General features: G+C 22.3%; 1 protein-coding gene across 1 annotated transcript in view; it reads right to left on the reverse strand.

Moving 5' to 3' along the window:
• LOC117180692 overlaps positions 1-18,026 on the reverse strand; it is a 57,779-nt gene that overhangs the window by 36,150 nt on the left and 3,603 nt on the right. Inside the window, exons 3-5 of the mRNA XM_033373182.1 lie at positions 6,535-6,684; positions 2,515-2,603; positions 2,276-2,406 (exon numbers count right to left, since the gene is read on the reverse strand). Of these exons, the coding sequence (XP_033229073.1) occupies positions 2,276-2,406; positions 2,515-2,603; positions 6,535-6,684 (370 nt within the window). The remainder of the gene's footprint in view (positions 1-2,275; positions 2,407-2,514; positions 2,604-6,534; positions 6,685-18,026) is intronic.

Genomic DNA, 18,026 nt, shown 5'->3' on the forward strand with positions numbered 1-18,026 from the left:
AATTTGTAAATATTCAATTGAAATTCTTTATTTTCTAACAAACGACGAATTTTTAAACAAGAAAATTAAATTTTAAAGAAAAAGATCATTTTCTACAAAAAATTAAAGTTAAATTTTATACTGCAACAGTTGAATTTTTAGTTCAAAACAATTATTTTCAACTAATTGGTCACATTTTTAATCATAGATTGACTAAAACAGGGTGACCGTTTTAATCAAAGAAAAAAAATTCTAGGTCATTTCCCGGTCAATGAAATTTGAAAAATCGAACGCTAAATCTAAAAATTGTTCCACTCGAAGTATTAAAAACTGAACTGTAAATGAAAGCATTCAAAGTTAAACTCTCTAATTTTTAACTTAGAAAATTGAAGTTTAAAAGTTGTTTCTTTCAAAAATGTTGTATTCAAATACTCAATACTTTCCATGTATAAAATAAAAACTACTAATACTTTTTAATTGAACAATTTAAAATTAAATGCAGTTAAACTAACAAATTCAAAATTTGCAACTTTTATAAATTGTAGCGTTTGAAGATTCAGATTCAGTTCTAAAAATATAAATCCACGTTATCATTTTCAGTGCTCTAAATTAAAGAATCAATCTATGAATTTAAAAGTGTTCAAATTTATACCATTTTAAGAACATTTAAATTATAATTCCAGCTCGAAATTGATTAAAAATTTTGAAAATTCCCTGTTCATGTTCACAATTTTAATTTTTTTCGAAAATATCCCGTTTCAACTTAGAATTATAATTCTTTTTTTTTGTTCCCTGTTCTAACTCGGAATTTAGTTTAATTGTTAAATTCCCTGTTCCAAAAAAACTATAATTCTTTTAAATAAATACCAATTTCAACTCAGAATTGTCAGAAATTTGAAAATTCCCTACTTTAACTCAGAATTAAAATTCTTTGGAAAAAGTTACTGTTCCAATTCAGAACTTTTTCTTCCTTTTCGAAAATTTCCAATACTAGCTCGGAATTAGTCAAAATTTGAAAATTCCCGGTCCCCAATCAGAATTATTATTCTGGTTAAATTCCAGTTCCAACAATAAATTTGTAAAAAATTGAAAATTCTCTGTTCAAATTAAAAGTAAAATTATTTTTATTTGAAATAGTTTAAAAATCCGTAAATCTTTTTAAATCTTTTTAAACATTCTCGTAAAATTAGTTTATTAAAATAAAAAAATAATTTTAAATTTTCCTAGGAAATGGTTTTTTTTTCTTCTGAAGCCTGTCAAAATTCTTAAAAAGCTTATACATTTTTTGCTCTAAAATCTATATTTTCTTTTAAATTAGGCCTTGGGCTATTGGCACACTAATTTTTGTACGAATAGTCGAATTTTTTCGGTACACATAGAAAATTCTTTTAAATTATTTGAAATTATTTAAAAAATTATAAATAATTTTGAAATTTTTCAAATCTTCTAAATATTTCTTCAACTTACACAAATTTTTTGATAAGAATAATAGATGTTAAATTTTTATTTATACATCAAAAATGAACAATTTGTCTTTCAAATTAAATTTGGTTAAATAGAATAATTAATATTCTAAAATTTAAAGTTTAGTTTTTTTGTTCAATTTTGAATATTTAATTTAAAGTTACTCAATTTAAACTAACAGTCAGGTATTTATAAATATTAAGTAGTAAATGTTACTTTTCTTAATTAAAAATTTCAAATTGCATGGTTTAAATATTGAATGTTTTAAAATAAAATTATATTTGAAATTGAATAAAAGCCTTTAATTATAAATATATTATTTTGAATTTATTTAAAAATTACAAATAGTTTATAAAATTTCAATAGTTTAACTAATGAGACAATTAATTATTGTTTACTTCTTAAATCTTAAATTAGAATTGAATTTAAAAAATCATTATTCAATTTATATTCACAGTTGATCAACTAAAAATGTTTTTTTTCTTCAAAAATCTTCTGTAAATTGAAATGTATGTTAAAAAAATAAAAAATGGAAAATTTTTAAAGCGAAAGATTTGGGAATTATGCATTCTAATCTCAATGATATCATAATTGAAAAAGATACAAATTAAACTAATTGTTTAAAAAACGGTTATACTCAAAGTTGGAAGGTTGTTTTTTTTCTAAAAATTGATCAAATTCCCGGTCAAAAAATAAGTCAAATTATAAAAATAATGAGAACTTAAATTTTACTGCGATCAGAAGTAAATTCTCGGGTTATAAATTAAATTTCAGGCCATTTTTCGATTTTTTCACGGTCACATATTTTTTTTCTATAAATTCTGCTACTTACGAGAGTAAAGCATTAAGATGCTTCTGTGGCTTTTTGTATGTTTTGTGATGTGTAAGCAATCTTATAACTGCTCTACGTGTAACATCCTCAGGTTTCGTTAACTCGTAAATAAGTCGTGCTAAGTGGACTTCCTTCAAAGACAAGAACAATTTTTTTTTTATTTTATTTTTAAAAATATTTGAAAAATTATTAAAAATTGAAGAAAATCTTTGAATTATAAAAGTAACAAATTCCCTTACCACTTTTTCCTTATGGAGAAGTGTGACGAAAAAATGCTCGTAGAACATATTGATAATTTTTCTGTCTGCCAAGTCGTATTCCCACAAGCCTAGAATTAAAATTATTATTATGCTAAAGCTAATTTTCACGTTGTCCGAAATAAAGGACTCGGATCGAATAAAAAGTTCGAAAAAAAGTTACATTAGTTGCATAAAATTTTTAAAAAAGTTGCATGGCATTTCGAAAAATGTTCAAATAAATTTTTAATAATAGTCAATCAGCTCGAAGAATTCTGAATCTGGGTTTTAAACGTTTCTTTATGAAAGCTTTTCAACTTAATAATTAAGGTTTTAAAATCCATACTGTATAATTTGAATACACAATTATTCATTTTTTAATCATTCAGATTTCAGAGCCTGAAATGCTCTAGAGACAGGGAAAATAGGGTGATATTTCACGAAAATACTGAAATAATTTTTTTCTTAATAAATATAAAAACAATGTTTAATTTAATATAAAACGCTTAAGATTTCAAGTCAAAATATATTGAAGTTTCATCAAAATAGTTGAATTTTCAACAACAAAAATTTACTTCAATCCAAAAAGAGGAATTTTCAATTAAGAAGTTGAATTTTTGAATAAAAATATGACTTTTTAATAAAAAAGTTGAATTTTCAAGAACAAGAAAATTAAATTTTCAACAAAATAATTGAATTTTCAATCCATAAAGATAAATTTTCTATCCAAAAATATTAATGTATAACATAACAGATTTCATTTATACAAAATAATTGATTTTTCAACCAAACGGTTGAATTTTCAAAAAATAGAGATCAAATTTCAACCAAAAACATTTGCATTTTCAAAAAAAAAGTCCAATTTTCAAGACACAAAGGCAAATTTTTTAGAAGAAACTTGAATTATCGCATCCTGAAAAGTTGTATTTACAAAAAATAAATTATTTTCAACAAAGAAAGATGAATTTTTAACCAAATGGTTGAATTTTCATGTTTGAAGACAAATTTTTTAGAAGAAAGTTGAATTTTTAACAAAAAAGTTAATTTTCAACCTAGAAAAATGAAATTTCAACCAAAAAAGATTTTAACTTTATATAAATAAAGTCGAATTTAATCAGAAAGATGAATTCTTAACAAAAAATGTAATAGTTTATATTTAAACAAAAAATATTTTCAATTTCAAATAAAAAAAGTTTGATTCGACATAACCAAATTCAAGCCAAAAAGACAATTTTTTTTATAAATCAGTTGAATTTTCAAACCGAAAATATGAATTTACAAAAAAAGTATATTTTTCAACTAAACAGTTTAATTTTCAATACAAAAACATGACTTTTTAACACAGCGGCGGATCCAGGCCTTGGTCTCGGAGGGGGCGATCGGGGCGTATAAGTCGAAAAAAGCAAAAAAAAAAAAATATTTCAAGTTATAAGTATAAAAACTTAGAGCTCGGGGGGGGGGGGGGGGGGGGGGGGGGGGGGGCGATCGCCCCGATCGCCCCCTCTGGATCCGCCAATGTTTTAACAACATTGTGTAATTTTCAACAAAATAATAACACTTTCAACCAATCAATACAATTTTTAACGATAAGATAAATTATTAATAAAAAATTTAATAATAATAAAAGTTAAAATAGAGTTGGTAGAATTTTCAACCAAAAGAAATGGATTTTAAACCCAAAGACAAACTTTTAACAGAAGAGTACAATTATAAAAAAAATAATACTTTTGAACCAAAATAGTCGAGAACTTTTAACCAAAAGAGAAATATTTTTAACAAAGTAATTGAAGTTTTAGTCAAATTGTTAAATTTTCAACAAAATGGTCTAATTTTCATTAAAAAAATTAAATTGCAATTAAAAGTTTAATTTTTAAGCCAAAAAAAATTATATTTCTTGATAAGGCAGTCTAGTTATTAACCTGAAAAGTTACATTTTCAACAAAAAATATAATTTCCAAAAAGTTTAATTAAAAAAAAAAATTATTTTTAAGCAAAAACACAAATTTTTTAAAAGAGAGTTTATTTTTAAAGAAAATATTTAATTTCTAACTAAAAAAGATTAATGTCTTCAAATACGAAATTATTTTTATTTTAAATAGTCTAGGCGTCCTTCAAAAGCTTTAATATTTTATTTCAAAATCTTGAGAAATCTAGAAGTGGTTTTAAATTTGTCCAAATTTAAAATCATTCTTGAATACAGGCGAATTTAAAATAAAATGTAGATTTTTGCAGATTTCAAACCAAAAATTTAGAATTTTTTAAGAATTGTGAAAAACTACAAAAGAATACAAATTTTCTTAAGATTCCTAGGGAAATTGAAAATGATTTTTCAGTTTAATTTTTCAGTTTGATTTTTCAGTTTAATAAGATTTTAACAGATTTAAAAAATGATCACAGAAGAACATGGAAGGTTTTAAGGATTTTATTTAATTTGCTTGATTTTCAAAAATTGTAGGAAAATTTCGATTAATTTAAAAATATATTTCGAAGTTCTTAAAAAAAACTTCGTTTAAATTACTTGAAATAATTTCAAGTTTTTAAATAATTTTCAATCTTTTCAAAATTTCTAAATATCTCTTAAAATGACTCAATTTTTTCTACAAATAATAAGTGTTCAATTGTTCCTTATGCGTCAAAATTTAACAATTTTACTTATAAATTAAAACACTTTTTAAATAGAAAAATTGAAATTGTAACGCTAAAAGATTCAAAGTTCTTCGAAAATCTAAATATTCAAAGCTTTCTATGTAAAAAAATACAGTTTCAAATTGTTTCCTTTTAAATATTTGGTTTTAATTTACTCGTCTTAAATGAACAGTGAAATATTGCTAAATATTAAATACTTATTCTTTTTCTACATTAAGAAATTTCAAATTAAATGGGATCAAAAGTAAATAATTTAGACTCACAATATTTTAAAATTAATAAAAACCTTTAATTACGACTATATTATTATGGATTTACTTTTAAGTTAAAAATAGTAAAATGCACCTTTACATTTTTTAATAGCTGAAAAAATTAATAGAAATAATATATTAATAAATCTATTTATTAAATTAATATAAAAAAACAATATAAAGGAATACCTGAAATTCTGAATTAAAAATATATGATTGATAAATCATGAAAATTTTTATTTAAAAATAAAATTATTGGAATAAATGATATATTAATTTTAATTCTTATCAAGAATTTCGGATTGAAATAGTTATAATCTGGAAATTCTCAAATTTTGAACGGATCTAGAATTATTTGGTCAAATTAATTATTGTTCAGATTTCTATACTTAGTACAGATCCATTTTCAAAATAATTTATTTATATTTACAGTTGATAAAATAAAACTTTTTTTTATCGAAAATTTTAAACTTTAAATCCTTTTAATTTTTAATTGTTTAAATTCTCAAATTGCACTTTAATTATTTTAAATACTGTTAAATTTGAGCTTGGGCAAATTTTTCTTCTGAAAATTCGTAAATTTTAAAATTCTTTAAATTAAAATATATGCTTTTAAAAATTAAAAATCTAACATGGAACATTTACAAATTTAGCATTCTAAACTGAATGATATAATAATTTGCAAAAATCAAAATTTAGGAAACTGTTTTAAAACGATTGAAATCAAAGTTGGAAAAAATTCCCGGTCAAAAAATACATTCACTGTCATTTCCACAGGAATTGAGTTCGAAATTAATCGATTTTAAAAGTTATCGAGTTAAAAATGTCCAACTGTTGAGGCTTACAATTAGAAAAAATGAAAACTTTGAAAACAAATTTACGAAATTTTTCAATTTAAAACACCGTTAATTAAAAAAATTGTAAGTGTTAAGCTTTAATGTCAAATTATTCAAGTTTTAATATTCTTAATTAAAATGGTACGATTGTTTCTAGTGTTTAATTTCAATTCAAAAAATTTAATTGTAATTAAAATTACAATCTCTAAATCTCTAAATCTCTAAAAAAAAAGTAGAAATCTATAGAAATTGGAATAATTTTTAAACATGGATTTAAAAAAATATCATACCAACTATCCATTGTAAAGTTATCGCAATAACTGTAACGGGTGTGTTATCGATCGATGTTACACACCAAGTGATCATATCTTTTACAACACTATCCGAAACTTTGCGTTTTGGAATCATACATTTAATTAAGGACACACATTTCGTTGCACCTGAAAATGTTTTTATTATTATTTAATAAAATTTGAGTAGATAGTCGAAATAAGCTACCAGGAGAAAAAATATCCACTTGGAAAGTCACGATAAATATTTAGGTGGAATTCCATGTGGAAAATGCCTCAAAATTTAAGGATTGTACTTAAATCTCGAAAACGATATCCATTTTTGTCCTTCTCCTACGATTTCTGATACATTTTCAGTTAAAAATAAAAGACTTTATTGTAAAAATGAACTGAAAACAGGTAAAATAGGCGATTTTTCACGAAAACAGGTTAATAATTGCAAAATAAATTCTTTTAAATAAAACTAATGTAGGTACCATAATGAATTCAATAAAGATTTATTTAAATTCCTAAGATTTCAATAGAAATACTTATATTCGATATTCAAAAAAATAGTTTAATTTGTAACAAAAGAGTTGAGTTTTCAATTAAGAAAGATTTTTCAGTCAGGAAAGTAAAAAAAAATCAAACAAATTGTTGAATTTTGAAGCTTAAAAGATGAATTTTCTATAAAAAAAAACAGAGTTTAATTTTCAATTAAAATGATGAATCTTAACCAAAAAATAAGTTCTTAACAAAGTAGTTAAACTTTCAATGAAGTAGTTGAATTTTTAATAAATAAGATGAATTCTCAACGATGTAATAGTTGATATTTCAAACAAACAAAAATTAATTTAAAAAAAAAGACAAGTGGGTTTAACCAATAAAAAAGATGAATTTTCTATAAGATAGTTCAATTTTCAACCGAAAACAAAATTTCTACCAAAAGGAATGAGTTTTCAACAAAATACTAGAGTTTTCAAGATAAAAAGTCGAATACTTTAGAAAACCGTTGACTTTGAAACCCGAAAAGATGAATTTTCAATCAACTAGTTGAATTTTTAATAAAAAAAAAGACGAATGTTCAACGAAATAGTTGAATTTTGAACAAAATAATAGAATATTCAACCAAATAGTAGAATTTTGAACCCGAAAAGAAACAAATTTTCTAATAATATTTGAATTCTCAACCAAAAATGGAAGTTACATATTCAATTATAAATTAATTTTCAACCAAAAAGAAAAAAAAACGAATTTTCAATAAAATAATTAAATTTAAAAAACCAAAAAGATGAATCTTTAACAAAATACTTGAATATTCAAACAAAAAATATTAAGTTTCAACCAAGAAGATTAAGCTCTTTACCAAAAAGACAAATTTTCAAACAAGTAGTTGGATTTTCAGCTAAAGATGATGAATGTTTAAACAAAAATGGAGTAGTTGCATTTTAAGTTTAAAATAATTTATAAACAAAAGAAAAGAAAAATTCAATAAAACATTCAAATTTTGAACCAAAAAGATGAACCTTTAACAAAATAGTTGCATTTTCAATAAAAAAAATATAAATTTTTATTCAAGCAGTTTGAGTTTCAACCAAGAAAGATGAAATTTCAACCGAAAGAGACAAAATTAAAAAAAAGACGAATTTTCTACAAAACATTGGAGTTTTTGAACCCAAAAATATGAATCTTCAACAAAAAAAGTAATTTTTAATCCAAAAAGATACATTTTCAGCCAAGAAGATTAGTTTTTTGACCAAACAGACGAATTTTTAAACAAGTAGATGAATTTTGAACCAAAAATGGAGTCGTTACGTTTTAAATCAAAAGGATGATTCTTCAACAAAATAATTGCATTTTTAACCAAAAAATGTAATTTTTCATCCAAAAAGATGAATTTTCAACCAATTAGATTAATTTGGTACCAAAAAAACGAATTTTCAACTAAAAGGGAAAATTTTTATTTAAAAATAAAATTATAGGAATAAATGACATTATATTAATTTCAATTCTTATTCAAAAAAATATTAATGATTAGTTAAATTTTATGTTAAAAATAATTTTCAATGAAACTTTATTTAATTTATTTATTTAACTTTCTATTAAAAGAGACGAACTTTATATAAAAAAAGACGAATTTCTAATAAAATAGTTGAATATTCGACAAACCGAAATGACTTGACAACAAAATAATTAAATTTGTAATCAAAAAGATAAACCTTCAATCAAAAATATAACTAATAATATAACTATAGACTTTTTACTTAAAATTAATTAAATTTCAACCATAAATATACTTGGAATTTTAGTTGAAAATTAATCAGTCTGTGGTTGAAAATTGATCTTTTTTGGTTCAAAATCCCTTTATTTTGTTGAAAATACATCTTTTATGGTAGGATATTAATCTTCTTCATTGAAAATTTAACTTTGCGGTTGAAAATTCAAATGTTCCATTTAAAGATTCATTATTCTAGTTAAAAATTCATCAATTTGTTGTAAAAAATTAATTTTTGTAACTGAAAATCTAACTACACAATTTTTGTTTTAAAATTTCTATTTTTTTAGTTCAAAATCCATTTTTCTGTTGTTGAAAATCTGTTTTTGATGGTGGAAAATAATCTTTTTGGTTGAAAATATACCTTTTTATTAAATATAGAATAATTCCAGTTAGAGACTCATCATTTTAATTGAAAGTTGTTCTTTCTTGTTAAAAATAAAGAAAGTTCTTCACTTGTTTTAGATCAAAATTGATATTTTGTAGTTGAACATTTATCTTTTTTGGCAGAAATTAAACTTTCTGTTTGAAAATTCAATTATTATAGTTAAAGGTTCATCTTTTTTGGTTGAAATTTGACCTTTTTGTAGATAAAAATATAACTATTTGGTTAAAAATTCAGTTAATTTTATGAATGTTCGACTTTTTGGTGTAAAATTAATCTTTTTGGTTGAAAGGTCAAATAATATATTTAAAAATTAAACATTTTGGTTGAAATTCTGTCAGTTTGGTTAAAAATGACTTTTTTAAAGATAAAAATTCAACTATTTCGTTCAAGATTCATGTATTTTGTCGAAAAAATTGTATTTTTTGTAAAGAATTAATCTTCTTATTTAAAAATTCATCTATTTGTGGTTGAAAAATTAATTTCTTGATCTGAAAATATAACTATTCAATTTTTGGATGAAAATTTATCTTTTTAATTAAAAATTCAACTATTTTGTTAAAAATTGAGATATTTTGATGAAAAATCGACTTTTTTGATCGAAACTTAATCTTCTTGGTAGAAAAATCAATTATTATATTTAAATATTGATCATTTTAGTTTAAAATTCATCATTTTGGTTGAAAATGGACCTTTTTTGGATCATAATTTAACTATTTTGTGGAAAATTTGACTTTTTTCAGTTAAAAATTCAACAATTTCGTTGAAAATTCATGTATTTTGCTGAAAAATAGTCTGATTTGGTAGAGAATTAATCTCTTGTTTGAAAATTCATCTTCATAGATGAAAATTGATCTTTCCGGTTGAAAATTTTAGTATTTCAGCTGAATATGCATAATTAGTTTAAAATTCATCACTTTGTTTCAAAATGTACATATTTTGTTGAATTCTTTTATGTTGGTTTGAACAATATTATTTTTTTTTGTGAATATGAAATTATTCCAATTAAATAATCCATCATTTTAGTTAAAACTTCATCAATTTGTGGAAAAAAATTATTCTCTGTAACTAAAAATGTAACTAATCAATTTTTGTATTAAAATTTTTCTTTTTAGCTGAAAATCTATGTATTTTTTTTTTTGAAAATCTGTCTTTTTGGTAAAAATAATCTTCTTTGTTAAAAATTTACCTTTTTGGTTAAATATTGAACTATTCCAGTTAAAAATTTAACTATAATGTTGAAAACTGATTTTTTTATTTGAAAGTTTAACTATTTGTTTGGAAATTCAGGTGTTTGATGAAAAATCGACTTTTTTGGTGAAAACTTAATCTCCTTAATTAAAAAATTATCTTTTTGAGTTGAAAATCCATGTATTTTTTGGAAAATCCATCTTCTTTCGTAGCAAATTAATCTTCTTCGCTGAAAATGTATCTTTGTTGTTGAAAATTCCACTGTTCCAATTAATGATTCATTATTCTAGTTAAAGGTTCATCAATTTGTGGTAAAGAATTAATTTTTGTACCTGAAAATCTAACTACAAAATTTTTGTTATAAAATTTATCTTTTTTAGTTGAACATCTATGTATTTTTTTGAAAATCTGTCTTTTTTGGTAGAAAATAATCTTTATTGTTGAAAATTTACCTTTTTGGTTAAATATTGAACTATTCCAGTTATAGACTTATAATTTTAGTTGAAAATTGATCTTTCTTGTTAAAAATGTAACTAATTGGTTTCAAATTGATCTTTATATTTGAAAATTCAACTATTTGGTTTCAAAATTCTACTTTTTTAGAGGAAAATTAATCTTCTTGGTTGAAAAATCAATTATTATTCTTAAAGATTCACGATTTTAGATGAAAATTCAAATTTCATGTAAAAAATTTAACTATTCAGGTTAAAGATTGATCATTTTAGTTGAAACCTGATAGCTTGGTTGGAAAAATCAATTATTTAGTTAAAAATGTATCTTTTTTAGTTGAAAATCCGTCTTTTTGTAGGAAATTCATCTTTTTCGTTGTAAATGTATTTTTGTGGATGAAAATTCATCAATTTGTCGTAAAAAAAATTATTTTTTGTGTAACTGAAAATCTAACTACACAATTTTTGTTTTAAAATTGATCTTTTTCAGTTTAAAATCCATATATTTTGTTGTATTTGCATTTTATATTGGTTAAAAACTAAACTATTCCAGTTAAGGATTCATCATTCCATTTCAAAAATTATCTTTTTGGTTGAAAAACCATGTATTGTTTTGTAAATCTGTCTTTTTTGGTAGAAAATAATCTTCATTGTTGAAAATTTACCTTTTTGGTTAAATATTAAACTATTCCAGGTAGAGACTCATAATTTAAGTTGAAAATTGTTCTTTCTTGTTAAAAATTTAACTATTCGGTTGAAAACTGATCTTTTTATTTGAAAGTTTAACTATTTGGATGGAAATTCAGGTATTTTGATTAAAATTCGACTTTTTTTTGGTGAATAATTAATCTCCTTGGTTAAAAAATCAATTATTATATTTAAAGATTCATCGTTTTAGTTAAAAATTCATTTTTCTTGTGAAAAATTTAACTATTCAGGTTGAAGATTAATAATTTTAGTTTAAAATTTAATTATTATAGTTAAAGATTCTTTTTTTGTTGTTTAAATTTGACCTTTTTTAGATAAAAATATAACTATTTGGTTAAAAATTGAGTTAATTGGTGATAATTCGACTTTCTTGGTGTAAAAGTAATCTGCTTGATTCAAAAGTCAATTAATATATTTAAAAATTTAACGTTTTAGTAGAAATTTTGTCAGTTTAGATAAAAATAAACCTTTATTTACATAAAAATTCAAGTATTTCGTTCACGATTCATGTATTTGGTCAAAAAATCGACCTTTGATAAAGAATTATGCTTCTAATTTAAAAATTTCTGGTTGAAAATTAATTTTTTAAATTCAAAGTTTAACTATTAGGTTAAAAATCGACGTATTTTGATGAAAAATCGAATTTTTTTATGAAAAATTAATCTTGTTGGTTGAAAAATCAATTATTATATTTAAATATTAATCATTTTAGTTAAAAATTAATCATTTCGGTTGAAAGTTGACCTTTTCTAAATCATAATTCAACTACTTTGTTTAAAATTTGAATTTTTTTAGTTGAAAATTCAACTATTTCGTTGAAGATTCATGTATTTTGTTGAAAAATAGTTTTGGTAGAGAATTAATCTCTTGTTCGAAAATTCATCTTCTTTTGCGAAAATTTATCATTTAGTTGAAAAATTTCAGTACTTCAGCTGTTAAAGGCTGTTAAAAGTTCATCACTTTCTTCCAAAATGTACATATTTTGTGGAATAAATTTTTTGGGTTGAACAATATATTTTTGTTTTTAACTGAAAAAGAAATTATTCCAATTAAATAATCCATCATTTTAGTTCAAAATTCATCAATTTGTGGTTAAAAAATAATGTTTGTAACTGAAAATCTAACTACTCCATTTTTGTTTCTAACTACTCCACCTTTTTTAGTTAAAAATCAATTTTTTTTTCTTTGAAATCTGTCTTTTTTGGTAGAAAATAATCTTCTTGGTTGAAAATTCACCTTTTTGGTTAAATATTGAACTATTCCAGTTAGAGACTTATAATTTTAGTTTAGAATTGATCTTTCTGGTTAAAAATGTAACTATTTGGTTTCAAACTGATCTTTATATTTGAAAATTCAACTATTTGGTTTCAAAATTCTACTTTTTTGGTGGAAAATTAAGCTGTTCGTTCGAAAAATTAATCTTCTTGGTTGAAAAATCAAAATTATTATTCTTAAAGATTCATGATTTTAGATAAAAATTCATATTTCATGTAAAAGATTTAAATATTCAGGTTGAAGATTGATCATTTTAGTTGAAACCTGATAACTTGGTACGAAGAATCAATTATTTAGTTAAAAATTTATCTTTTTTAGTTGAAAATCCGTCTTTTTGTAGGAAATTCATCTTTTTCGTTGTAAATGTATTTTTGTGGATGAAAATTCATCAATTTGTCGTAAACAATTATTTTTCGTGTAATTGAAAATCTAACTACAAATTTTTGTTTTAAAATCGATCTTTTTCAGTTTAAAATTCATATATTTTGTTGTATCTGCATTTTATATTGGTTAAAAACTAATCTATTCCAGTTAAGGATTCATCATTTCATTTCAAAAATTATTTTTTTGGTTAAAAAACTATGTATTTTTTTATAAATCTGTATTTTTTGGTAGAAAATAATCTTCATTGTTGAAAATGTACCTTTTTGGTTAAATTTTAAACTATTCCAGGTAGAGACTCATAATTTTAGTTGAAAATAGTTCTTTCTTGTTAAAAATTTAACTATTCCGTTGAAAACTGATCTTTTTATTTGAAAGTTTAAGTATTTGTTTGGAAATTCAGGTATTTTAAAGAAAATTCGACTTTTTTGGTGAAAAATAAATCTTTTCGTTCGAAAAATTAATCTTCTTGGTTGAAAAATCTATTATTATTCTTAAAGATTCATCATTTTAGTTAAAAATTCATTTTTCTTGTAAAAAATTTAACTATTCAGGTTGAAGATTGATAATTTTAGTTGAAAATTTAATTATTATAGTTAAAGATTCTTTTTTTTTATTTAAATTTAACCTTTTTTAGATAAAAATATAACTATTTGGTTAAAAATTGAGTTAACTGGTGATAGTTCGGCTTTTTTGGTGTAAAAGTAATCTGCTTGACTCAAAAGTCAATCAAAATATTTAAAAATTAACATTTTAGTTAAAAATTTCAATTATTTGGTTAAAAATTTATCTTTTTCAGTTGAAAATCCATGTTTTTTTGTAAAAATCATCCGTCTTTTTTTAGGAAATTAATCTTCTTTGAAAATGTATCTTTGTGGTTGAAAATTCAACTGTTTAATTTAAAGATTCATCATTCTAGTTAAAAATTTCTCAATTTATTTAAAATTCGACTTTTTTGGTGAAAAAATTATAGCCTGGGTTAAAAAATTATTTATTATTTTTAAAAATTCATCATTTTAGTTGAAACTTCATCTTTCCTGTAAAAAATTTTACAATTCAGTTTGAAAAATTGTCATTTTAGTTGAGAACTCATAACACTGACGGAAAAATCAACTATTTGGTTAAAAATTTATCTTTTGTAGTTGAATATCCATGTATTTTTTTGAAAATCCGTCTTTCTTGAAATTTCGTCAGTTTGGATAAAAAAGATTTTTTTTTAGAATAAAGGTCCACTATTTCGTTAAAGATTCATGTATTTTGTCAAAAAAATCGTCTTTATGGTAAAGAATTAATCTCTTATTTAAAAATTCATCATTTTGAACTATATTGTTTAAAATTTGGTATTTTTCAGTTGAAAATTCAACTATTTCGTTGAAGATTCATGTATTTTGTTGCAAAATAGTCAGTTTTGGCAGAAAATTAATCTCTAGTTTGAAAATTTATCTTCTTAGATGAAAATTTATCTTTCTGATTGAAAATTTTAGTATTTCAGCTTAAGATGCATAACTACTTAAAAATTCATCACTTTCTTTCAAAATGTACATATTTTGTGGAATAGATTTTTTTTGGTTGAACAATATATTTTTGTTTTTAACTGAAAACGAAATTATTTCAATTAAATAATCCATCATTTTAGTTCAAAATTATTCTTTCTTGTTAAAAATTTAACTGTTTGGTTCGAAACTGATCTTTTTATTTGAAAATTCCACTATTTGATTGAAAATTTAGGTATTTTGATGAAAATGCGATTTTTTTTTAGGAAAGTAGTCTTTTCGTTCGAAAAATTAATCTTCTTGGTTAAAAACTCAATCATTATTCCTAAAGATTCATCATTTTAGTTGAAAATCCATGCATTTTTTTTTAAATGCGTCTTTTTTGTTAGAAAATAATCTTCTTGGTTGAAAATTCACCCTTTTGGTTAAATATTTTACTATTCCATTTAGAGACTCATTATTTTAGTTGAAAACTGTTTTTTTTTTGTTTTATATTAAAAAATTTATTTATTTTGTGTAAAAATTGATCTTTTGTAGTTGAAAATTCATCTTTTTTGGCAGAAATTAATTTTTCTGTTTGAAAATTCAATTATTATAGTTAAAGATTATTTTTTGTTGGTTTAAATTTGACTTTTTTTAGATAAAAATATAACTCTTTGGTTAAAAATTGAGTTAATTGGTGAAAGTTCGACTTTTTTGGTGTAAAAGTAATCTGCTTGATTCAAAAGTCAATTTATATATTCAAAAATTGAATATTTTAGTTGAAATTTTGTCAGTTTGGGTAAAAATAAACCTTTTTTTAGATAAAACTTCAAGTATTTCGTTCACGATTCATGTATTCGGTCGAAAAATCGTCCTTTATTTATTATTAAATAAATAAATTTCAAAGATAAATTTTCAACGAAGATTAATTTCGTACGAAAAAAATGGATTTTCAACAAAATAAAAGGATTTTCAACTAAAAAATATAAATTTTCAACCACAAACTGATTAATTTTCAACTAAAATGGCAACTATATTTTGGTTTGAAATTTAATTCATTTTAAGTAAAAAGTCTATAGTTATATTATTATAAGATATATTTTAAATAATAATTTTGATCCAAAACAAATTAATAACTTTCTTAATTTTTAACAAGAAAAAACAACTTTCAATAAAAATGATGAGCCTCTAACTGAAATTGTTCTATATTTAATAAAAAGTTGTATTTTTAAGCAAAAAGATTAATTTACACCAACTAAGACAGATTTTTAACAACAAAAAAATGGATTTTGAACTAAAAAAATATAAATTTTAAAATAAAAATTGTGTAGTTAGATTTTCAGTTCCAAAAATTAATTTTTTACAACAGATTGATGAATTTTTAATTAGAATAATGAATCTTTAAATGGAACCTTTGAATTTTCAACCGCAAAGATAAATTTTCAATGAAGAAGATTGATTTCCTACCATAAAAGATGTATTTTCAACTAAAAAAGATAAATGTTCAACCACAAACTGATTAATTTTCAACTAAAATGCCAACTATATTTTGGTTTGAAATTTAATTCATTTTAAGTAAAAAGTCTATAGTTAAATTATTATTAGATATATTTTTAATTGGGGGTTTATCTTTTTGATTAAAAATTTAATTATTTTGTTGTAAAGTCATTTTTATTGATCAAATATTCAACTATTTTATTAGACATTCGTCTTTTTTATATAAAATTCGTCTCTTTTAATATAAAATAATGAATCTTTAATTGGGACAGTTGAATTTTCCACCTAAAAGATAAATTTTCACAAAAGAAGATGAATTTTCGAACAACAGATTAATTTTCTACCAAAACTGACTATTTTTCAACAAAATACGTGAATCTTCAACGAAATAGTTGAATTTTCAACTGAAAAATATCAAATTTTAAACAAAATAGTTCAAAATGATGAATTTTTAAATAAGAAGATTAATGCTTTACCAAAAAGACGATTTTTTCGACAAAATACGTGAATCTTTAACGAAATAGTTGACCTTTTATCTAAAAAAAGATCATTTTTATCCAAACTGACAAAATTTCAACTATTTTAGTTCAAGCTTTAGTTGAAATTTGCCCTAAAAAAGGGCAAATTGCCAAAAAAGATTAATCTTTAAATATAATAATTGAATTTTCAACCAAGAATATTATTTTCTATAAAAAAGACGGATTTCCAAAAAAAGACATGGATGTTCAACTGAAAAAGATAAATTTTTAACCAAATAGTTGATTTTTCCATCAGTGGTATGAGTTTTCAACTAAAATGACAATTTTTCAAACTGAATTGTAAAATTTTTTACAAGAAAGATGAAGATTCAACTAAAATGATGAACCTTTAAAAATAATAAATGATTTTTTAACCCAGGCGATAATTTTTTTACCAAAAAAGTCGAATTGACCATAAATTGAGGAATTTTTAACTAGAATAATGAATATTTAAATTGAACAGTTAAATTTTTAACCACAAAGATAAATTTTTAACGAAGAAGATTAATTTCCTAAAAAATGACAGATGATTTTTACAAAAAATACATGGATTTTCAACTGAAAAAGAAAAATTTTTAACCAAATAATTGATTTTACCATCAATGTTATGAATTTTCAACTAAAATTATCAATCTCCAACCTGAATAGTTAAATTTTTTACAAGAAAAATGAATTTTTAACTAAAATGATAAATCTTTAAGAATAATAATTGATTTTTCAACCAAGAAGATTAATTTTTCGAACGAAAAGATTTATTTTCCACCAAAAAAGTCGAATTTTCTTCAAAATACCTGAATTTCCAATCAAATAGTTAAACTTTCAAATAAAAAGATCAGTTTTCAACCGAATAGTTAAATTTTTAACAAGAACAATTTTCAACTAAAATTATGAGTCTCTGCCTGGAATAGTTTAATATTTAACCAAAAAGGTAAATTTTCAACAATGAAGATTATTTTCTACCAAAAAAGACAGATTTACAAAACAATACATGGCTTTTCAACCAAAAAGATCATTTTTGAAATGGAATGATGATTCCTTAACTGGAATAGATTAGTTTTTAACCAATATAAAATGCAGATACAACAAAATATATGCATTTTAAACTGAAAAAGATCAATTTTAAAACAAAAATTGTGTAGTTAGATTTTCAGTTACACAAAAAATAACTTTTTTACGACAAATTGATGAATTTTCATCCACAAAAATACATTTACAACGAAAAAGATGAATTTCCTACAAAAAGACGGATTTTCAACTAAAAAGATACATTTTTAACTAAATAATTGATTTTTCCAACCAAGCTATCAGGTTTCAACTAAAATGATCAATCTTTAACCTGAATAGTTAAATTTTTTACAT

This window comes from Belonocnema kinseyi, chromosome 9, assembly GCF_010883055.1.
Source record: "Belonocnema kinseyi isolate 2016_QV_RU_SX_M_011 chromosome 9, B_treatae_v1, whole genome shotgun sequence".
NCBI classification, from domain to species: domain Eukaryota; kingdom Metazoa; phylum Arthropoda; class Insecta; order Hymenoptera; family Cynipidae; genus Belonocnema; species Belonocnema kinseyi.